At 39.2% G+C, this 15215-nt stretch overlaps 2 protein-coding genes across 7 annotated transcripts in view; both read right to left on the reverse strand.

The window, feature by feature from the left end:
* Positions 1 to 11959, reverse strand: part of FAM133B (family with sequence similarity 133 member B) — a 38999-nt gene extending 27040 nt beyond the window's left edge. The window contains exon 1 of the mRNA XM_055084991.1: positions 11872 to 11959. The gene's annotated coding sequence lies outside the window, so the exon portion shown is untranslated. The remainder of the gene's footprint in view (positions 1 to 11871) is intronic.
* CDK6 (cyclin dependent kinase 6) overlaps positions 3786 to 15215 on the reverse strand; it is a 236923-nt gene continuing 225493 nt past the window's right edge. For 3 of the 6 annotated variants that reach the window (XM_024130746.3, XM_028490008.2, XM_028490009.2), the window contains exon 8: positions 3786 to 12374. In XM_024130746.3, coding sequence (XP_023986514.1) covers positions 12228 to 12374 — 147 coding nt within the window. In that variant the 3' untranslated portion in view covers positions 3786 to 12227. The remainder of the gene's footprint in view (positions 12375 to 15215) is intronic. The other 3 variants (XR_003679891.2, XR_003679892.1, XR_003679890.1) reach the window with 3 other exon arrangements.

Genomic DNA, 15215 nt, shown 5'->3' on the forward strand with positions numbered 1-15215 from the left:
GCCGCTCCGCGGCATGTGGGATCTTCCCAGACCGGGGCACGAACCCGCGTCCCCTGCATCGGCAGGCGGATTCTCAACCACTGCGCCACCAGGGAAACCCACCAAACCGACCAATTCTTTATTGAATCCACTCTAGTGAGGCTTTCAGTTCTTCTACCCTCAGCACGTCGCCTGGCTTCCTCAGTCTCATGCTAATTTATGCCTCAACTCAAAGCTTTCACGGAGCCTTTCCTGACCACCATGTTCCAAGTACTTTCTGTTTTAAGACCTGTTTATTCCCTTTATAGCATTAAGCATAATGTACTTATACACTTTTTATTTTCTGTCTCCCCCACTAAAACGTTAGCCCATGAGATCAAGCACCTTGTTTGTCTTGTTCACTGCTGTTGTCTCTGGAATCTAGAAATGTGGCCACGCACAGCTCGAATGTACAGGCAGTTAGCAGCTCCAGACGTGTATGAGAGCAACACACAGTCATTTGCTTGGCTCCACATCCCATGGGATGCTCTGGTTGTTTCATCTGCTATGTCCAGAAAAATGGCGTATGCGGAACAAATATGACCATCACCATCCACGAGGAGTTCTTCGCTAGAGAACAGGGAGGTGCAAATTGGGCTCACACTCCAGAGGGCAAAATCAGTGGCAAAGGCCTACTGGGCTTTCAACGGGCTGAGGTTCTAAGTGAGTATAGCAGAGATAACTAGAGATAACTGACTAGCTTAAGGTCTCTTATAAACCACTTTGAAAAAAATGGTCCCGCCAAACCTGGCTGTAAATACCCGTGGTTTGTAGAAACAGGTGGTTATGACTGACCTCTTAATAAACTACACTTTCACTTACTTAATAAAGATCAAATTCCTGACTCTCTGTATCATCCCTTCTGAATATTCTGTGTAGATTTTACAAATTTAGATTCAATTTGGGGCCTGTTAAAAAAAAATTAAGGCAAGTCCTAATGAGAGCTCCCAAGGAATTCTGGAGGACTAATGTTAAAATACCTGATACTGTACACAAAGATGGGAATATAAATATCAGACAGCAACTACAGTCCCACTTTTGGTTTGCCTGTAGCACCTCAGGAGCTGCTTCATCTATCACTCTCGTCTAGTATATAAGTCGAACAAAAATAGGCACACCTTAACAGAAAAGATCTCTCTTTAAAATCCTTCAGTGGCTCCAAACTCCTTTATATGGTAAATTAAGCACTTCTGGACCTCACCTCCTCCTTCACCACTCCTCTGCCCCTTACTAATTGTTTTAAAACATTAAGTCATGGCCTGTTGGTGGGGTTGTGAAATGAATTTCATGGCTTGCCACCAGTATTTTCAAAGGATAATAAATTAAAAAAGAAAACGTGTGGGGCGCACAGCATCATTTCGTGGAATATAAGTTTCTGATATATGTGTCCATGTGTGTCTGTGTGCACCAGCCAAGCTGTTGGATTATATTTCTTTCTATAGGTTATGATCCAAATGTTGGAAAGCCACTGCCCCAGGTGTGGCCTCACCAATCTTCCTGCCCTTTCCTGTCTGCTATTTCATAATTGCAGACCATTGCACACACAAAGTATTTCTCCTTCTGTGACTGGCCAGCATTAACTTTTGTTTTTTGAATCCATTCAAGCATCATTTCCAATGTGAAATCTCTTTTCCTTCCCAGGTTATCGGCAATTGGTTACACAAACCTTTTTCACAGTCTCAGTCTGTAAGCTTCAGAAAGGACTGACTGCCTGTGCCTTATTCATGTTTTGGGTCTTCAATGTTTACCACAGTCAACTATTAAGAGCTTACTAAGTACTTGCTATGGAACTTTTAAGTTCAATGAGCTGCTACTATTTTTAAACATCTGAAGCCTGAAAAGGAGTCTCTTAAAACAAGAATTTGAAACATATTCTGCTAAAACTTGCAATTTAATTATACGTTACTTTACTCACTGTAATTACATTTCTTTCACATGAAAGTAAAAAGAAAAATAGCTAGAATAGTAATTCATCTCCAAGAAAGCAGGTTAAAATTGCTGTTTTTATTATTTTTATTTGCTACCAACAGTTTTATTGTAAGAAGTACAAAAGGTATGACAAATACACAAACCATTTTCTCTTTTTGCTTCAATTTAGCTTGTGCATAAGTGAAAACAATGAACTGGACAATGACATTTCAACACCAATTCTTGAAAAACAATGAATTCCATTATCTGACAATAAACACCTAAATTTGCATCCTAGCACCCAGTAAGACATCCAGTTTCCAAAGGATTCTTGACCTATAACCCTCTGAATTTTCTAACATGTTACCTTTTCCATTGTCACAGTCACCACTGGTAGTTCTCTCTCTCCAAACAAGTCTTAAGAGTAAGGTGCATGCTAGAAGAGCTACCTCTGCCCTCAGAAACTCCAGGTCATCAAGCATCACTTACTTGAGCTAATTCGTAAAACTGATTGCTAGCAATGGGGTATTTAATGTAAGTTTTGATGGTCCTTGGATTACATATTTCACATGACACAAATACCTACTTTTCTATTTTTCTCTTCAGGTGGGAAGAGCCTAGGTAAACTGACCTATATTTTCATCTACCTAAAAGTAAGGAAGCAAGATCACTCAGCTCAGGACCCTAGGAGGAGGGTAACTTTACAGGTCAGCTTTCTTTCTTTTTTTTCCTTTTCTTTCTTTTCTTTTTTTTTTCTTTTCTTTCCTTTCCTTTTTTTTTTTTTTTTTTTTTTTTTTTGCCTCAGGAGGGCTTTCTACATGGATGGTTGCTAGAGTGAGACGGCTCTTCCCATTTTCCTCCTGTCTGCACACGAGGTCATTTTTCTTTGAGGAGTAAATGATCCGGATATGTAGGAAGATACCTGCTTTCAGAGAGCGGCATCACACCCACACTTGGGGAGAGCACAGGGTTTATGGACCCTGTGAGGAAGGATACCCAGGTGAACCTGACAGACCAGTGTGGTAACTCTCAATCTTGTGTACAGAGAAAAAAGCAGAAGCAATATCTAACACCAAGCCATCTGCCAGCATTCTTGTAAGACTGTGTTCCAGGCAGTGAATTTCCACACTGCTTCTTTGACCTGCTGAACCCAAAGCACCAAAACAGAGCATTCTGTAGCAATATAAGCAAACGGAATGAGAGTAATTTTGCACCTTTAAGGAACATGCACCCTTATAAGTCTGTACCCTGATATTAAAATAGCAGAATGAGTTTCAAGTATGAAGAAATACAGTAAAAGTATAGCCTGTAGATGGATAGAAAACAGCAGCCTGGAATGTGGTTTATATTCTTGGTTAGTCTTTTTCTTTGCACCACAGCCAAAACAGAATGCTCTGTAGCACGACTTGGTTTAAAAATCAAGACATACGAAGATGCTAGAGGGCATTTGTGATTGGTGTCTTGACCATGCTCTGTGCTCAGCACCAGGAACCTTCTCTTCATGACTGTGGCCAGCCAGAGGTCAAGTAGGGGTGGTGGCCAAGCCTGGACAGGCATACCTGGGATGCCTAAAGCATCTCTCTTCATGTCCCTGACCCCAAAGTACAGCAGAGGAGGATGGAGAGCAGCACGTGGACAGTCCAGGAAGGGGGCAGGGAGCACTTCAGAGGAAGGGAGGAAAGGATGCAGAGGCTGGCGGAGTATCAGTTATCCTGGGCTGGTTCACACAGCCTAGATTAGTATCTGACATGCACATGCACAATCTCTACATCTCCAGAACCGTGATTTCAAACACAGAAACCAACAAGTCAAATGTCCAAATTAAGATTTTCTTCTACTTTTAAAATATCTTCTACTATAAAAATAAGTAAAAAAAAAAAAAAAAAAAAAAGGCAAAAAAATAGCTCACTGGCTGTGACACCCTTGCTGAAATCTAGAATAAAGTTTTAACTAGGCCCTATAGGAATGCAGAAACATTAATACATTTTACAGTGAAAACGTGCTTTTACATATCTCAGAAATGATAAGCCTATAAAACCCTCTAGTTCTAATCTGTACTCTACGGGAACCGACATTGTGCTTTTCTTGCCACATACTGCTCTTCTCTACAACACACTTGCCATTTAACCTTCAGATCAAAACTTAAAATACCAGAAATGCAACAAGCTTTTGAGGTGTTGGGGACTGTTGGTTGTTAAAACCCCATTGTTGACTACTGTATACGCAATCCTTGTTTTAATTACCAGACTGGATTGCTTCTCTACAAAACCAAGTTGCTTGAAGCATGGAAACTTGGACTTCTCCATTTGGCATGTTCTGGAAGCCTCAAGGCACATGCTGACAGGTCTGCTTCTACAGAAACCTCTCACACTGCTCTCCTTTCAACAGTGCTACCTGTTCCCACTACAGGACACACCACCTACAAGGGTACTAGATGGTGTGGGGGAAGCTTCTTTTCCAGGCCAGATAAGAGGAAGCACCACCCAGGCACCTGTCTCTGCCTGGCATCTATTCTGAGGGCCACCTGGCAGAGTTCCTAAATTAAGGCAGTATTTGATGCTTTGCTACCTGCAGTTTTAAGTTTTGCTGTATTTCACACTATAGTATATGCATACTTGACAAAAGAACAACTACAAAGTCCTTTGCTTTAATTCCTTTACATAATGATAAAACACCTAGACACAAAAATACTATCTCTCTAGACTTAAATTCTACTAATCATATTAAAATGCATGCAGCTTATTTGGGGGCTTAGTCTAATTTTAATTTTCTGAGTTCCATCAAGACCATGATAATGAGCATTTAATGCAAATCCTAATGTGGTCTGCCTTCTGTTGCACTTTCACAGGACTAGTGTGATTGAGAAATAAATAATATACATGAACAATAATAGAAATAATTTATGCAAATGTAGAACAACTTGAAATAGAAATTTCCCACCTTGTTAAGTGCTGATCCTAGGAGTAGCTGATGCTACTGATTCCATGTACTAACTAGTATATTTATTACTGGTCATAGGAAAATAAATGAATACAAAGTAAGGAACTAAAATATTCCCGTATACATTTGTTGCAAACACAGGATCAAAATAAGAAAGATATATAATACACTTGGTGGGGGGGTGTTCAAGAAGTGTATTACTGCTGGGATCTATTTTCATTATCCAGAGACTTCAAGGTCAAATTTGGAGTTGCTGGTGATCACAGAAATATTGCTAGCTAATACATATTATTGCATTTCATAAAACTTAAGATTAGAAACTTTCAAGTAAGGGTACGAAAGGTCTCTTCAGGACTGTAACCTAAGCACTTCAACGGATTTGGCTAGAAACCACAGAGAGTTAGAAATGATATAACTTGTGGCTTTATGCTTGCTGATTAGTGCTACGGTCATAGTTCTTTATAGCGTTATGTACAGTTATGTGTCCCCTTTAAGAAAACCTACATTTGACAGTCCAAACTCCTTAAATAGAGAAGGGGTTGATTATTTGTTTGACAAAACAATTCACACAAAATGTTCCTCTAAACAGGAAAGTCTCCCTCCCACATGAGATAATTTGCTCACATATCTTTAACTACTTGACGAAGAAAAAGAGAAAGAAATTAGAAACTAAAGAGTTAGGAGCTTTTGCCAACTGAAGATGAAGCAGAAAATAAACAAATTTTCCAAACAAAACTTTTCCAGGCATATCTTTTGCCATCATATATGTAGAATGATAGAAAATAAAAAAATAAAAAATCTTTCCTGTAATTATACATCTTCTCTTAAAAAAAAAAAAAAAGCTGAGCTTAGAGCTTGAGAGATGCCTGGTAGATAGCTTCATACAGAGCAGCATCTCTTTATACCCGAACTCTCGGAGAATTGTGTTGTACTTATTTACGCACAGATGACACCTGTTTGCTTCTAGGGATATTTTACTTCCTAAGATTGCAGAACAGATGCCTCTGAGACAGCAGCAGGGCACATGGACCTCGGACAGTAACCTGCCGGGTCTGTACATCATTTCAGGCACTAACAGGTGAGCGGCGGGCGGGTCCCAGCCAGCTCCGCCCACTGCCACTCTACAGCCAAAGGGGCGGGGCGACGGCGCAACGCACCCGGAAGGCTTTCGGTGGGAGGGAAATTTTGAACGCGAGCAGGTAAGAGTTCAGACTGGCCCAACTGATAACAAACTCGAGGTTTGAATTCGGCCTTCCACTTAGGGGCTTAAACTGGAATCTAAATACTTCAGTGGGATTTTAAGCAGAGGGATGAGGCCGAAGATTTGACAGCCCCTAGTGTGTGCGGTATTTTGATTCAGTATGAATTACTGAGACTTGCCCGCTGGCTACTCCGGAGGAAAGTGAAGCAGGCACTAAGGAGTTTCTGCCACTCAGAAGGAATAAACTGCCTTCCGTTGGGTTGTGCTAAGGAAATTCTGAAAAAATAATATAATTTCCTTCCTCCTAAATTTCAGTGACACTGTTAAAGAAAATGACTTCTAAAATTTAACTAAAATCATGTGGCGGATAATGGGTCTCTGAGCGGATGTGTGAATTAAAACAAAAGTGTATGTACATATATATTTATAATAAAGTTGCCAAAGAACTTCACAAGTGGAGAAATCAAACACTTATGCAGATATACTCCTAAGTTATTAGCTCATATGCTTAATGAAAATTTTTAAAAATTACAATTTCTTGTGAATTTACACGTGTGACTATACAAATGTAAAAATTACCAGGTCTTTTAGTATTTTAGGGCTCTGTTTCAGCATAGCAATTCTTTGAAAAAATAGTTTTGTCTATATAGTAACTGATGCGTTACTTAGTTTCTGCATCTGATTTTTAAAATTAGTATTTTTAAATTTAATCGTCTAACAGCCACCATAGTAGGGAATGTGAAAGCAGCTGACAGGGGATATGGGCATTTTGCCTAGGGCCTCTGTAGGAGTTTTACACTCCTAACAAAACTATCCTCTTCACAGATGAGTGTTGCCTTTTGAGTAATAAGCATGTCCATCTTTGTAACTTTGCACCTAGAAAAGTGAGGTAATTAGTTACCTCAAAAAATGTTTCATGACCAAATGAATGACTAGGCTCTCTTTATACACTAAAATAATCAAAATGGGTGTATTATTCATCCTCAAGAACAATTTACTTGCAGACAATTGTTCAGAACTTAGCTAACAACTAAAATATCGGAGTTACAGAACACTGTGAAGATTATTAATCATCCTGAAAAACAAGCGCTCGGCAAGAGTTAAATGTGTGCAGAAAAATGAAGAAGCCTTGCTCAGATTCCACACCCCTCTTCAAAGTGCCACCCTGTGGAATATACTAGAATAAAACAAGAAAGTTCATCCCGTAGGACAGTGTGAATTTTAAAACAGACATTTGAAAGAAAAACCGCCTCCCTTTCCTACCATATTAAGTTCAAATTGCTGTAATAGTATTTAAACAGATGCTTGGAAAAAACCTGTATTTATTTTCAGGAGAGTCTTGTTTTCTTCTTCAAGGCCAGAGCACCAGTATCAAGGAAACATAAATATGTTGATGGAAGTCCATTCATTTATCTAAATTAACTCCCTGGGAATGCTAAGAAATAGAAAACATTTTGAAAAGCTGGTTTGCACTTCATTAAAAAAAACAAACAACTAATCGCGAAAAACATGTAAAAATCAGACCCCTCCTCTTTCTCCATTTTTTGTTGTTAACAAAGGTCAGAAGATGGAAAAGGCCAAAGGAATATTTTTGGTTTATTTTCTGAAAAAGTACAAGTTAGAAATGCTTGAGATATAGGTATGTAACAAAACCACGTTGAAAATTGCATTGATAAAAAATGAAAATGCTATTTTCTTATGCTTTTGAGGAAAACACCACTACTAATTATCTGAGGACTTACATTGCTTGACAGGTTTTTGGTAGCCTTGAGAAGTTTTTCCACTGTGGGGAAGGAACATGTAATTATCTTCCTAATCATACATCTGAATGTACTGAATGCACATGATAAATGGTTTGGGTTTCACAAGTTTTCAAAAATCCTGGTGGCAAAGGAAACACACCTTTAAAAAATTTATTTATTTTTTTACAACAAACATTTTTAGGCTTGCATAACAAGTGTAGCTTCACATGGCTGCTTCCTTCCATGAAATGAGGAAGGAATAGGGATGGTTTAGTATGATTAGCTCAACCTTTGAAATGGTAACTGTTTGGAGTGACTTTTCCATAAAATTTGTTTTTGTCCATATCAAGTTCATAGTTGCCAGGTGACTTGAATATAAATTCTTGTAATACATGTTAATAAAATATATACCCTTCAAAATATACATAACTTTGAAACTATCCTTCTTCGAATACCTTCATTTTCTCCAGAATTTCCTCTATCCATTGCCTAGTATCTTATGGTTTTCAAAGATTTAGAAATCATATCACATCTTTATTTTTTATAAAATAAAGGTATCATTTTATGTCTTTATGCATTCTTTGGAATTCTATCAATATCTAGGAATTTATATTTCAATATTTTCTTTCCAAGAAACTGTACTAACACAATTAAGTAATTACAGTGGCTTGCTAACTTTCAACATTATTCTTTCCTAGACCCACCTATGCAACACAGGCCTGTTTTTGGAAAATGTGAGACACTCTCATGTGCTTATCATAAAAATTACAGTAAAGTTGTCACTTAAAAAAAGAAGGAATTCTTTAGAGAAGAATTTTAATATGTTTATGATATTAGGAAGCTTACATGATTTAATTTCCATTAAGGAATGAGAATTGCCACTACTGACTTTTATAGGTACCACTTTTAAGAGAAGCAGCTATAGTTAGTTAAAAACGCAATTTAAATACATAATTTAAGATTCAAAAGTTTGGTAATATTTAAGTTTTTTCCCATCAGGATGGAGAGTATCACATTCTGGAGTCAGACCATAAGTTTCTCTATTAAAAGGTACATGTTTTATTTAAGATATTAACATCCTGTGCATTCCAAAATTTTCATTTTTACCTAAAACTAAAAGGCTGAGATTCTGGTCTTAGGTGAATATTTTGAACTATTTTTAGTATATCACCTGGGGCAAAATGAAAAGTCTGCCATTCAAAGTGTGTGTTTCCTGAGAGAAAATCATGAGAACACAGGGGGCAGAAATGGCCCGGTGCTTTCTTCCGAAACAGGTTCTTTGCTCCTTGAGTTCCCATCTACTTCAAAGGAGAGACAAAGTGGGAGGCTCCAACACACTGGGTTCTGACAAACTCTCAGGGATTGTGTTTTTAAGGTTATAAGGTTAGGGCCTTATTAGCTTTGCCACGTGACAGCTTATGATGCCTAAATGGACTCTTTAAATGCAGGTTGTTACAACTCCACCCCAGCACAGCAGTTCCCAGAGCTTGGGCCACTAGAACTAAATATCATATAGAAACTACCAGGCATATTCTTGCCCCAGTCCTAGTAAGAAATTCAAATGTGAGTTCAAGTGTGTCATCCTGTTTCTTACTGCTATAAGCTGCTTCAGTATAGCCCTGGGGCAATATGACCTTTTCAGCGAACCACTGCCTAGCTTTTGGCAAACATGTTTGAAACCATATGTAGCAGAAGAATAAGCCGTATTCAGTAGGCTTGTATTCTGCTCTGTGCTTCAAAGTTCCCTAATGGCAAAGGGTGCTTGTGTGGGATCTGGATTTCAGAAGTGGTGAGGCGGATGTAAAAGACATAAAACGAGAGTAATCACTCAAGTGCAACAACCACGCGGATGGAAGAGCTGGGGACAGACTCTTTAACAAGTTCAGAGAGGCTGAAAAGCCCTCTCCTTCTGCCTCTCAGAGGGGAATCTGGCAAGTATCTAATGTCAAAATGTTTGTGCTTTAAGTTTTCTTTATAAACACTACCAAGAAACGAATCAGGAGCATATGTTAGAAATAAAAGTTGAACTCTCTACATGTTTAAAATGCTGAAGAATGCTGAAAAATTCCAGTTTAGAACAGCTGCATTTTTCTTGAGTGAACTTATGAAAAACTTTTGCAAAAGCAAAAACCCAAGTTATGTTCACTCTAACCATGGATACTTACTGAAAAGCTCATGATGGATTAGTTCAGTGAGTTTTAAAATTCAGTGTCTAGGCCCCTGGTCTTTGTGTTTTGACCCCCGATCGAAGGAAAGGCAGAACTCATTTATCCAGGGGGACCGCAAGTATGCTTGACCTGAATTCTCTGGATCCATTATATCTCAAGCATTTACAGAGATGACAAAACATAATCGATGTTGTCACAAGGAAGAAAGTATAAAACATTCTTATGGCCCATCTTCTCACTCATATCTTGCTTTAGAAAAATTTTCCTGCTCTTGAAGTTACTGAATTAGAACAATGTTAAACTATATATATATATATATATATATATATATATATATATATAGTTGTATACAATATTAAGCTGTGGAGAACACTCAGAAAGGCCTGATTATGCATAAACATCATCTGGCACATTTTCTTCTGAGGGAAGCAATGTCCATTCTTTGAAAACCCTAACTCTAAACACAGTCTAACTGTTGCATGCTCGTAAAACATGAATCAGGAAGCGAAATTAGCTAAACTTACCAAAAGATACTTCATCTCTGTGTCTTCTGGTTACTAGAGCCGACTGAGCACTAACCACACAGAAGGCAGAGATGGTATGGAATATAAAGTACTGTAGAGAAAACGGCAAGAGGAAAAGTAAAGCTGTTCACAATGCCCAGGTCAGGCTGGCTCTGCAGAGAGCGGGCATGTGCATAAGGCACTAGAAACAAGCACAGCCTGGCGACAGAGAATAGGTAATTTTATAGAGTAAATACATATTTCTAAAAAATAGTTAAGGACATTCCCTCAGATACTACACTGACAATATATTCTATAAAGCTGTAAAACACTACGTTACACTTTAAAGCAATCTACTTGCTGGTGATTGAGAAGAACCAGTCTTCTACTCATTGCCTAGGTAACAACCGTGAATGCCAAATGCCAGGCAGGAAGATTGCAGTAGAGGGAGAACATATGGGACTCTGTTAGGATTGTGGAATTGGAGCCATAAGCCATAAATCTGAATCAAACTATTTATGAAAGGTTCATTGAAAGAAAGAAAGTAGGAGGTGCATGAGAACAGCTTAAGCAATCTGTTATTAATTATGTAAGGGTAGTAATACATATTAGATGCACTGGGGGATAGATAAAATGGATACTTTGCAAATGAGGCAGTGCACGGTAGAAAAAGTACAGTGTAATAGGTGGGGGAAAACTTAAATGCCATTCCTGTCTCTAGTCAGAGAGAACTATCCTCCAAACCCAAACAGGAAACAGTTTCTGACAAATTCCTAAAATCAAAACCAAAACAAAATAACAACAAAAACCAAAAAGAAAATAAATTCCAAACCAGGAAATAAAGGCTTTCTCTATTATTTTTTGACGATTTTACCTAGTTGAGGTACACTCCCTAAATCTATAGCAAGTTAAGAAAAAGCTTATAGGTATTTTTCAAAAGAAACAATAAAGCACATTATACAGGTTAGAATTACAAGGAGTAAATGAGCTTTTTGAAAAGTAAATAGAATTTGTGCTTCAAAAAACAGGTTTCTTAAAAGATACTAGATTTTTTTTTTCTTTTTGCTGTGTGTATAAAACTTCACCTAGATAGTGAACCTTTTACTATTAGCAAATTTACTGCTTTGGGCCAGAAAAGAAATGCTAAGGACATAGGCTCAACTTTAAATCTGAGAAGCCCATTTTGGTGAATCACCTGTAGTCAACAGACACCTGTTATTTAGCGGTCACTTTGAGCCTTTAAAATTCAATTATTCTTGTTGTTTACAGAAAGTAACACTTTTTAAGAGATCAAGAATCACACACACACACACACACACACACACACACACACACACACACATGCACATGCACATACACTCACTCAAAAGTACCAAATCAGGCTCCAGCACCTGCAGAGAGATTACATCATAGCTCAGCTGTGTCTGGACTGCTCACTTCACACTGGCAGCATTCAAGATCAGAAAAATGAAATGGCAGCACAATTGGTCAGCAGCTTCTCTTCTGGAATTTTTCCAGGTTCTTAAAACAAACAGACAAACAAACAAACGAATGAACATAAAGCTGCAATCACTCTTGCATTGATTTCAAAACAGTAAACGAGGCTGTTTCCTCAGAGAAGCAGAGCCCATCCAGAAGACGGCAGCTAGAAGGTCTCCAGCCAGTGATCCTCAGCAGCTCTGCAGGGCTTACTCAGGGGATCCATCAGCTACCAAGGAGGTTCTCCGGATGATGAGCTCAAGGCAGCTCAGGCTGTATTCATTTCTGAGCTGTTCTGGCTGGGCGGCAGGTGGGAATCCAGGTTTTCCTTGCACCTCTCCAGGTCGTGGAAGTATGGGTGAGACAGGGCACTGTAGGCCGATATTCTTTTGGCTGGATTAAATGTCAAGCACTTCTGTGACAGACACAAAATAACAGATTGACATAAAACATATCCATTTAAATAATGTGCTTACATAGTTATGTATCTATTCACTGCCACACATAGTTATGTATTTACTCACTGCCACGTATTACATGTGTCTATAATGAGAATGAATATCTACTTCAAGGGACACTAAATACAGTGTTGACAGTACTCATATATGTCTGCTCAGGAAAAGGCAACACCTTTTGGGTTGCCTGTGGACTGTTACCCACCCAGGATTTCTCTCCAACCCAATTATATTATTATTACAGCATGAATATAACTTTATTTAGGGTAGTGATTTTTCTGATGCTAGCAAACTTAGTGCTATAGTCGGAATCTTCACCCTAATTTTTTACCCTGATTTTATCAATGAGCAGAGAATGGAAGGGGGTTGCCTTGTTCAGGTGTAAAGGATAATTACTGAACCCAGGGCCAGTGGAGGAGGCAACAAGTAAGGGCTAAAGCCTAGACCCTAATTAACCCGATCCACTGCCCCAGGGCTGCACCAGCCAGAGAAAGGGATGCCTTCCTTCTAATTCACGTCAAGGTGCCATATGGGCTAGCAGCAGCCCTACAAGGGGACCATCAGATTCAAGTCAAGTCACTAAACTCTATTCCAGGCGTTGACTCAAGTGCAGGTAGAAGGTGAAAGGAGGGAAAGGTGTACCCTGGAGCAGCAATCTGCATTCCCAAGCTGTTGATACATAATCAGTCACAACGTTTCCCTAATTCAGTGCCATTTCCACTCCAACCCCAGGTAATCTCGCTCTTCAAATCCTCCTCCTCTCCTTCCACCAACTCCTCCAGCATGCCTAGCAGGTGGCAAGCACTAACAATGAGTAATGTCTCCTCCCACCCTCTGCCCCAGGAGCTCACATGTAGCGGAGAAGCTATACCAGCTTCTCCATCCTTGTGATGCAGTGTCTACTGAAGTGGGCTGGGGATCTGAAATTTCTCTTGATTTCAGTCCTCTATGTAATCTAGACTTAACATTATCATGGTTATGTAGACCTCTTCCATTTAATCTGGGTTTCTGCGCTTAAGTATCTCACAGTCTTAGGTCCTGAGTGGATTAGGGACTCCTCTAAAACTCTGCTGAATGCAACTGAGCCAGAAAAACACATACAAACAGAAAATTCTACATTTAACTTCAGGTGAACCGTTGGGTCCCCTGAAATCTTATTTATCCTGAGCTCCCCACCAGTCCATGGACGCCAACCTGCGCATAGCATCTTCTGAAAATCAAAGACCCAAACGACAAGCAGAGGAAGGAGATTGCTCGTAGAATGGTTCTACTGTCTCTAACAGCAATAAACATCTGGAGAAAAGCTTTACGAGGGCTGAATTCCCAAAGGACAGGAAAGCAGGGGCAAAATTCTTGAGCCTGAGTTTTTTCTTCCCAGAGTCCAAGAAGGAAAAAATTACATAGTGGCATTAGAAAAGGAAGCAGCCAGTTTAATTCCCAGGACATAGGAAAAAGGAAAAAAAAAGTTGTGGAGATATGTCCAAGATAGAGAGACATGTCCCTAGAGGATTATCCGAGAAGAAGCCCTGTTCCCACACTACACGGATGGCTTAGGGCTGGGAAGAGGGTAGAGAAAAGGAGAAATCTTTAGCTTAAGGTGGGGGGTGTATAAGAATCTCAAGTTGGAGGTTGTAATACACTTTGTCCTATTAGAAATATTGTTAGAAAAGGTGGCTGAATCCTATTATTGCTCTACCTCAGTAGAACAGTTGGCTATTTTGAGAACTAATTTTAAAATCTTGCATAATATTGTTTCTGCAAAAAAATATAATTTGCTTGCCAAATAACTGCCTTAAAAAATGAGCTTTAAAAAAAAAATAAAGAGCTTTTGAATTACCACCTAGTCAAGAGTTGACTATTACAGTGGACTGGATCATTTTCTAACACATATTCCTTTTCTTTCCTTCCCCCTCTCCATGGAAGGAGTATTCGTTCTTCTATTAAAGTTGGCCATGTAACTTCCTTTGGCCAATGGAATGTGGACAGAAATGGCAGGGTATCTCTTCTGAGCCTAGGCCTTCAGGGGCATCGTAGGTTTCTGCTTGCCCTTCTGGGAGCATCTACCTTCCAGGATGAGAAAAACATGCCATGGGGAGCCAAAGGCCCTCGGGCCTGGGCCCCAGAATGAGACACGTGGAGAAGACCAGTCAGTCCTTGACCCACCAGCTGAAGCAGAGTTGCTCTAGATGACTCAAAGAGCTGTCTCTGCCAATGTGAAGACACATGAGCAAGAAACAAAGGCTTATTGCTGTATGCTAGTGAGATTTTTTTTGTTGTTTGTTACGCATCAAAAACAGACTAATACAAGGACCAAAAAAAAAAAAAAAAAAAAAAAAAGCACCTCAGGCTCTGAAAGCAGTTTGATAGCAAGAACTCCAAAACTTTTTTCAGCAAGAACATCATATTTGGAGTAAGTACCCAGCCTCCCAAGTTAATCATGATGAAGGGGACAAAACTTATAAAGATATGTATGTATGATATAAAGATGTATGATATAAAGATATTTTTGCCTGCTAAAAATAATTCTTCCCCTGAATTGTCTTGTTACTGCACACTACTTATATATCTACATAAGAGCATTTATAAATGTTGATGTATATACATCCATACCTGAAAGATTGAGGCATTCTATAAAGTCAACTGTTTTTTCAGATAAAAATGAAGGATAACTCTTTTTTTTTTTTTTTTTTTTTTTTTGTGGTACGTGGGCCTCTCACTGTTGTGGCCTCTCCCGTTGCGGAGCACAGGCTCCAGACGCACAGGCTCAGCGTCCATGGCTCACGGGCCCAGCCGCTCCGCGG

Source organism: Physeter macrocephalus, chromosome 5 (genome assembly GCF_002837175.3).
Source record: "Physeter macrocephalus isolate SW-GA chromosome 5, ASM283717v5, whole genome shotgun sequence".
NCBI lineage: Eukaryota > Metazoa > Chordata > Mammalia > Artiodactyla > Physeteridae > Physeter > Physeter macrocephalus.